This window comes from Aplysia californica, unplaced genomic scaffold (assembly GCF_000002075.1).
Source record: "Aplysia californica isolate F4 #8 unplaced genomic scaffold, AplCal3.0 scaffold00320, whole genome shotgun sequence".
NCBI classification, from domain to species: Eukaryota; Metazoa; Mollusca; class Gastropoda; order Aplysiida; family Aplysiidae; genus Aplysia; species Aplysia californica.
Window position 1 is genome coordinate 402,321 of NW_004797590.1, and position 8,568 is coordinate 410,888.

Consider the following 8,568-nt stretch of genomic DNA (forward strand, 5'->3'; position numbering starts at 1 on the left):
ATGATGATGATGATGATGATGATGATGATGATGATGAGGATGATGATGATGATGATGATGATGATGATGATGATGATCCATTTTGTATTTTCAACCAACAGGTGGGAGGAGACCACACAGAAGCTGTACTCAACAACCTCCGAGTCAAGGCCCGAGTGCTCATCTGTGGCCAGATCTCTGCTTACAACCAGGCGAGAGACATGGGTAAGATCAAGTTGTGGTTTCTAGATGTTGTCGTTGATGGTGTTGTTGCTGTTGTAGGTATTTACGTTGTGGTAGTATAGTAGTAGTAGTAGTAGTAGTAGTAGTAGTAGTAGTAGTAGTAGTAGTAGTAGTAGTAGTAGTAGTAGTAGTAGTAGTTGCTGTTTTGTTGTTGTTATTATTGTTGTTGTTACTGCTGTTGTTATTGTTGTTGCTGTTGTTGTTGTCTGCTGACAAGAGGTAGTTGTTGGCTTTTTATGCTGTTGTTCTTAGTGTTGGTGTTGCTGCTGTTGTTGTAAGTGCAACTGTTGGTGTTGGTGTTGGTGTTGCTGCTGACGCTGTTCGAAATAAATCATCTCCTCTATTAACACCTCCCTCCCGCCCTCTTTTCTATCGACAGTACCAAACCCGTACAGGAAAATCCTTAGGGCAGAGGCCAAAGTGCAAGGTTTCCTCATCTTTAAGCATCTGGCCGACTTCCCCAGAGTGAGGAAAGAAATCATCTCCCTTGTTCAGCAGGTGAGTTACAGTTAGTAAAACAGTGGTATATTGATGAAAGATGTTGGTGAGGTTTTCTTTTTGGGGGGGGGGCAATATGGAGTTTTTATTTTTATTTTTTCATATGGAGTTATTGGTATCATCGTAAAGCTTGTTCATTTGCCTTTCTTTTGATGAGAAAGGATACCCATCTGTCTTGAATAGAAGTCGCGATGTTTCAGATTTAAAGGAGATAGGGGCTGTAGTGGTGCCAGAGGTAAAAATTCGCGAGAAAATAACCCCAAACATTTGGTAACTTCCCAAGCTTAATTAAGTGCTCCTGGATACTACAAATCTACATTTCCGGTGTCAATGCTCAATGTTTTTCCAGTAAAACACTTACAGAAATATAATTTCAAATGGGCATAAAAGGTGTTGAGTAAAAACTAAAACAAAGGAAGAAAATTGACCAAAAGGCAGAGAACTATTGGTTGCTTTCGATTTCACTATTTTCCACGAGAGCCAAATTTCATTGTCATGTCGCACATTATTCACTTTTGAATGTTAAACATGAAATATATCCAATAAACATCATTATGAAAGAGCTATGCCAGTACACAATGCAATATTATACCCAATATGATCCGTAGATTAACAATCCCTCTCTCTCCCTCTCTCGTGTTCTCAGAAAAAACTGCAGCCCAGAGAAACGATCACACAAGGATTCAAGAACATGCCACAAGCCTTCATGGATCTGTTCACGGGAGCTAACTTCGGAAAAGCAATCATCAAAGTATGAGCAAAATGAAGGGTTCCTAGCTAAACAAAATATTCTAATATTTTAGCCACGAGCTCAAAGCCATTTCTGACTGACTGTTAAAGTACATTTAATGCCAATGGAACAACAAAAGCAATGTTTAAAAAAAATCTCACGTTGTTCTTAACAGTTGTACACACGCACATAATATTATACATATGTTTGGTATTTTGTACATATCATGTATCATGTCCTTCTGTGAAATAAATCATGGATGTTTATATAAAATTCACTTCTTTGTGTGTGTATGTGAGTGTGTGTGTGTGCGTGTGTGTGTGTGTGTGTGTGTGTGTGTGTGTATGTATGCATGCATGTATGTATTATTATGTAAGTTTGTATATGTTGCGCGCGCATGTGAGTGCGTATGTGTGCGAGTGTGTGCGTGTGTATGTGTATGTTTGTATGTGCACATGTGTGTATAACAATAATGCCCTGAACACACAAACAAACACAATAATATACACACTTTTCAACACTCATTTGTATGAATCAAGGAAGGGGGCTCTCATGGTCTAGAGGTTAAGGTATTCGCCTTTCATTAAATAGTTCCAGCCGGAGTTCGAATCCGGATAGCGACGAACATTCTTTTTCTCTAATATCTTCTCCTTTCACATCCTTTCCTGCTCTCTAACAATATTCTATCGTCTGCTTTCGTCTCCACTATCTTCCCCCACCACCTCACCTCCTTTGTTCCCTCCTCTGGGCTCCTGACTCTTTCCGCAGTCTTTGTACTGCTACTCCTTGGCTCCTTCTTACTGCTGTCTTTCAGCCACACGCCCTGATCTTATGGTAGGTAAGATCTACATCTAGCCTTCTCGGACAAAGGTGAAAAAACTCGGAGGTCACGTGTGCAAATTGCGCAGTCCAAAATCGATAAGAATAGACTTCGGCCGCCACCCGGGCAAAATTCAAAATATCCTACCAGCTGAAAACGTTTAATGTGTCAAAAAATCAACAAAACAACAACAACAACTACAACAAAAACCCACAACAACTCCGCCCCCCTCCCCCCAAAATAAAGAAGAAAACAGCACTGCCCAGAACAGACGCCATGAATACCGAGACAGTGCATCAATCCTCCTTCTTCGGCCTTTGTGGTGAGCTGTCGGAGAATCGAGGTCAGCGATGGTTGCGAGTAGTGCTGGGCTGTTAGGTTCCCGATTATTGAAAGCTAGGAATCGTAGGAAGCGACTCCGAACCCAATTATAAATTGTACTTACATTCTTTAGGTTTTAGTACAGGTTTTACGGCGCTCGCAACTGCATAAGGTCATATGAGCGCCAACTTACTTTCTAAAGGTCTGATTTCTCTCAGTGGTTATCAGGTAAGCTCCGAGAATCTTCAGGAGTTAGGATAAACTAGATTTTGGAAAACTACGAAGCATCAACTTTTTTCCCAAAATAAATTCAACAAAAAACTCAAAACAAAACCGAAAGAAAATGTTAATAATTAAAGTAACTGGTAACCGTTGGTTTACATAAAATGGAGTCGAAACTTTTCTCGAGTTGTTTCTGAGCAGCAATGACCCCCACAACACTCATAGTATCATTATATATAATATAATATTACCATGAGCTGAGCGGTGATAAGTCAGCCCCATTACTATTACAGGAAACTTGCTGTAGAGGATCAACTCATACATTTATGTATTAGTCAGGCATATGCCACCATCTGTAAGAACTGGATTGAAGAGAATTATTATTAATTCTGAAAGGACGAAGTGGACAAATATTATGTCCTACCATCAGCAGACCAGAGCACCCTCCAACCACCTGTGAGATATTCGAAGGCAAAAAGACGGAGCAAACTCAGAGATTCCCCCCCCCCCCTTGTCCGAGAAGGCTAGGTGTAGACTAGATCTTACCTACCATAAGATTATGTTGTTGCACATTTCGACCATCATAGACAAACCAGAGACAAGAATGCGCATATTTCATAGTATAAGTGTTTTTCCCAGCCTCCTTACAAATTCGGACAAAGAAAACACAGTTAAAAAATGTGCTTGAATAACGTGGCTTTACCTTTTGTTTTGAAAAAGTACTCCTAAACAACACGTCTTCGATGAGTTATGACTGAAGGTAAAGATCATAAACACATTAACATAACATAAAAAACGAAAAGCCCATGCAACGTAATTTGTCAAAACTTAGATTTACAGTGTGTACAGAATGCCATTACTACGGAAGTAATAAAAGAGTAAAAAGAACAAGCAAGCAAGCAACAACAAAAAACCCAACAAAAAAACAACAACTACAACAACTAACAACAAAGAACAAAGAAAAAAGCAAACAAAATAACACAACATCTTTCAAGACAGGCAAATATTATAATGTTTACAACATAGATCTACCTATATCACAATCTGGCACTGCCAAAGATATCATCACTTGTAGCATGAAAAGCTATTGGCGAAAAACTTAATTAAATTATCTGTTCATTTTGGACCTGTCTTGCTGAATGGCTTTATTTCTAGTAACAAAAGATGTCCATCGTGAAGTCTGGCGCTAATCAATACATTGCACATTTACTGCATAGTCCACTGTCTGACATTTGCAGGGATAACCTGTGATTTCAATCACGTTTGGCCCCTGGAGTATATTCAATTTTAGATTCTGTCTAATGTGTGCTCAGTTTATCAAAGGCTTAAAACATGTTTAGAAAGAGGAACAGCCTCAGACTAAACAACAACTTTCACAAGTTTAGAAAAGGGGTCTTTATTCATTATACCACCTTTACAGACGCTATTTTGCACGTTTTTAAAGGGTAAATGGGTTATTTCAGATTTTAAAGGAGGTAACCCATGTTTTTAAATTTCATATCACAACCGTCATAAGCAATTAGGGTTCAAAATTCCGTGTGGCTACCATTTGCAAGAAAACAGATCATTGCATCTTTATTGTCTCATGGACTAAATAAGTTTTCGCAATGCCAGTTGTAGAATGGCTTGCCATTCTTGGTCCAAGAAGTTAAAGAGTTCATCCACATTGTTTGGGGGTGGCTGATGGTCTCTTACTTGGCGCTCAAGAGCATCCCACAAGCGTTCAATGGAACTAAGGTCCGGTGATCGGGCTGGCCAGTCAAGCCTGATCACGTGCTGCTGCTGCAGGAAGTCATCCACCACTCAAGCGCGGTGAGGTCTGGCCGAGGATACCGGAACTAAAGATTTATTTTGGTAGCCTTGGGTCTGGCGTTGTCGTTCTGAAGTATGGCGCCCTGGTCCAATGCCCGAAGAGCTGGAATTGCAATCGGGCGGAGAATCTCGTCCCTCTGCCGGATACCCGTCAGATTGCCTTGAATGCGATGCAGGGGGGTCCGGTGGTTGAGTCCAATCCCACACCACACCACAACGGAGCCTCCTCCATGCCGGTCATGCTCCTGTACTCAGTCGTCGTGGAATTGCTCACCAGGACGCCCCCAAACACGGATCCTGCCATTGTTGAAGGACAATGTGAACCTGGACTCATCCATTAAGAGCACAGTAGACCACTGTGGGCGTGTCCACCTCAGGTGTTGGGCGGACCAGGTTCTGCGGGCAATCCGGTGGGCTTGTGTCAGCAAAACCGGACTGCTGGTCGTCTGGAGCGTAGAACAATCTCACGCGGCCGGTTTCTAATGGTCTGGTCGCTGATTCCAACGTCGCTTGGGGGTACCACCTGCTGTCTGGTGTGACGGGCAGTGCAGGTTTGAGTTGCCAGGGCTGTTATGGCGATTGCACCGGTCCTCTCGTCGTGTGGTGCAACGTGGCCGTCCGGACCGCCTTCGCTCAACAGCAGTTCCAGTTGCAGCATCCCGGTCTCTCAGTCTGATGATCACTGAGTGACTCACGGCGAGCCGTCTTGCCACTTCACCGACAGCAATCCCTTCGTCGTGGAGCCAGGCTATGGCTCGTCCCCTGTCGATGCTGCCCAGACATCTTCTTGGAGGCATTGTTAAAAATCACTTAATAGGCCCGCAATAAATACCCCTAGCACCGTCAAACCCACTCAGGCATTAGTGTATGAAGCGTGAATTCCCCTTAGTTGGTTTTTAATCCATACTACTCACTAAAAATCACATTAGTGATTGTCAAGAACAGGTTCAATTTAACAGAAAAATGGCCCCCTTTCACCCTGTCTAGGCAGCGTAAATTAAACGACATGTCGTGTCAAATCTGTTCATTAATGTAAACAACGATGCCCCTTCCTTACAATGACATCAACCCACTCACCTAACTTCTCAATATGTGTTTGTACCGTCTCAAACATACTATAGTGAAAACTGTAGTGGTCCCTTACTTGTTTTGAGTAGTAGATTTGCATAATGTCTATAATCACATTTTTCTATTACTATAGTTTAACAGTTTAGGGCCCTTTCATTTCTACGGTCAATTGTTAATAGAAGTAGTGGTAAAAAAATGGAACCTGAAATTCGAAAGACAATGCAAAGAAGCTAAACAATATTTTAGAATTATATTATAAAGTGACGAGGAAACTTGAAAGGGGGGTAATCATTTAATAATCATTTATTCAAGCTAATGTAAGTGGTTTCCACTGTTTAATTGTGACATTTTGAGAATCTTTCCCCCCCCCGTGTCCTGATTTTTGGTGCTCGTCTTTGTTGGTTACGTAAAAAGAAAGAAATGATGCAAATTTTTATATGAAAGGGGAATTGTTGCTGTGGCGTCATCACCCATTTATTTTTCTCAAATACTATGTTCCTGATGAAGCCTTATTGGCGAAACGTTGAACTGTGAAATATATATTTTTTGGGGAAATACAACAAGGTCTTAACTGTTTTAATACCTTCTTTATACAATGATGATGATGATGATGATGATGATGATGATGATGATGATGATGATGATGATGATGATGATGATGATGATGATGATGATGATGATGTTGTTGGCGATGGTGACGGTAATGGTAATTGTGATGGTGAGCATGACGATGATTATTTTTGTTGGTGTTGATGATGTTCTGATGTAGGAGATGACGTGTGTATTAGTCTTAGTGTGAAGTTTGTTTGGTGCTTACTCTAGATCCCCGTCAGGCTGTCCTGAGGGGCAGGACACAACTCTCATTCCCAACTCCTCGCATAGAGTGACCAAAAATTTGGAAATAATTCGTCATCTTCATCCCTAGCATTTAATAAAAGTAGGCTGAAAAATCACATGGGGACCCGCTTCTAAGTGATGACATTGTTAGTGTGTTTGTTACCCTACGTCTATGCTATCATATTTTCATAAGAGTGAAAGGAATGTGGCCAATAATCTTCGTAAAAATTAACTTTCATAGTCAAAGCAGACTAACTTGTGTGCTTACAAATTATCGCTATCGTCGTTCGCAACCGGTCCCGAGGCACTTCTGTGGTCGTTGGAGCATGTCATTTTGAGAATTAATTGATTGAATATAGCGATCACTGTTCGCTCACACTGTTTTTCTGGTGTGCTGCTACAATGTCTGGACGGAAAAAGCAATTTCCAAACGTTGGTTGTGTTAACTAAGTTGAAAGTGGACATTTTAGTTGAACTTGACTTTAAAAGAGTCACATGTGATGACATTTTATTTGAACAAATGATGATTTCATTCGAGAAAAATATGTTACTTAAATGAACAGAACGTATTCACATAAAGTTGTATTTTTAATGTGCGATGTTAGGTTTTTTTTGTTTCAATGAACTAAAAAGAAAAAAATAATTAAATATCCGACCCACGACCATTTAAAAAACCCTGACCGGGTAGAGTACATCTGACACAAGATTTGGATTCTACGACGCAAATTATATATGAAAATCATATACACATGCCTAAGCTGAAAATGTTACAGAATTTTGTTGACCAGCGTAATCAATAAAGACGACACTGCCAGTCTTGAAAATCCACAGTTTCAACTGTTTATAGTGCGGTAAAAAATTCGTGACACGACATATCCTCAAATGTCTTTATAACGGGTGAATCAATGTCAGCCATACTTTGCAAAGCAGTTTGTCTCAATCTGTCTTAACTTAATCATGTTTTACCACAACAATTAGGGCTAGACTAAAACACTTTTCTTCATAAATGTATATAAAACACTACAAACCTCCTTCACGTGGAAAATAAAATTGTTCACAGCACTTCCCGCTTTTCACACACTTTTTGTAAACGCATATGGGTTACGTCACAGCTTACAAATAACACTTTTTAGTGACAAAACTAGTTACAAGAAATTAATTTTTATAGTGAACACTTTTTTGCACTAAAAGTTCTCCCAACATGCGTTCAAGAAAGATAATCTCGAGATTAGAAAAATGACAGACTTACTTTATTAAGGAATTTTCTAGAATAGAACCGACAGGTCTTTACCGAAATATTGATCTGTTAAGACAAATTGAAACAAGTCACTGCGCAAAAGCTGGAGAGTTTATGTTCAATAGTTGAGGAGATATTGAACAATAAGTTGCTCCACGAATTTTTGACCGCACTTTAGTTGTGTCTTTTCGAGAATTAATTGATTGATCATAGCGTTCACTGTCCGTCCATGCTGTTTTTCTGGCGTGCTGCTATAATGTAAGGACGCAAAAAGCCATTTCAAAACTTTGATTGTGTTAACTAAGTTGAAAATGGGGATTTTAGCTGAACCGGACCGTACTTCTTAGATAATCTAAGCTGAGTCGATGGTTGTGGAAGCTGTAACAATAACATATCCGAAAAAAACCCTCTTCTTTTTCTGTGTTGGTTTCGTGTGACGCCTCGCTTTGTCATGCCAACTTTTTGGGCCACGGTTCAGGAATTATATAGGATAAGAGTTACACTTTTAAGTGTTATGGGTTTGTGTTTCGAGTTTTTATTATATTTTTTAGAGAGGGGGGGTGTTGGGGGTGAAGGTTAGTGCATACGGATAATGAATACAGTTTAGCCATGGTTTTAGGTCTTTGGGCTGTGTGGGATTCTAGCGTAGCATCCAAACAAAGAAATAAGCTATCAGCAGGATTATTAATGTGTACTGTCCTCAACAATTTGATCATCATCATCATCATCATCATCATCATCATCATCATCATCATCATCATCATCATCATCATCATCATCATCATCATCATCATCATCATC

General features: G+C 40.1%; 1 protein-coding gene across 1 annotated transcript in view; it reads left to right on the forward strand.

The window, feature by feature from the left end:
- Nucleotides 1–1,723, forward strand: part of LOC101848443 (prostaglandin reductase 1) — a 9,853-nt gene extending 8,130 nt beyond the window's left edge. The window contains exons 8-10 of the mRNA XM_035970788.1: nucleotides 102–204; nucleotides 602–720; nucleotides 1,367–1,723. Coding sequence (XP_035826681.1) covers nucleotides 102–204; nucleotides 602–720; nucleotides 1,367–1,477 — 333 coding nt within the window. The 3' untranslated portion in view covers nucleotides 1,478–1,723. The remainder of the gene's footprint in view (nucleotides 1–101; nucleotides 205–601; nucleotides 721–1,366) is intronic.
- The last annotated feature ends 6,845 nt before the right edge of the window (nucleotides 1,724–8,568 follow it).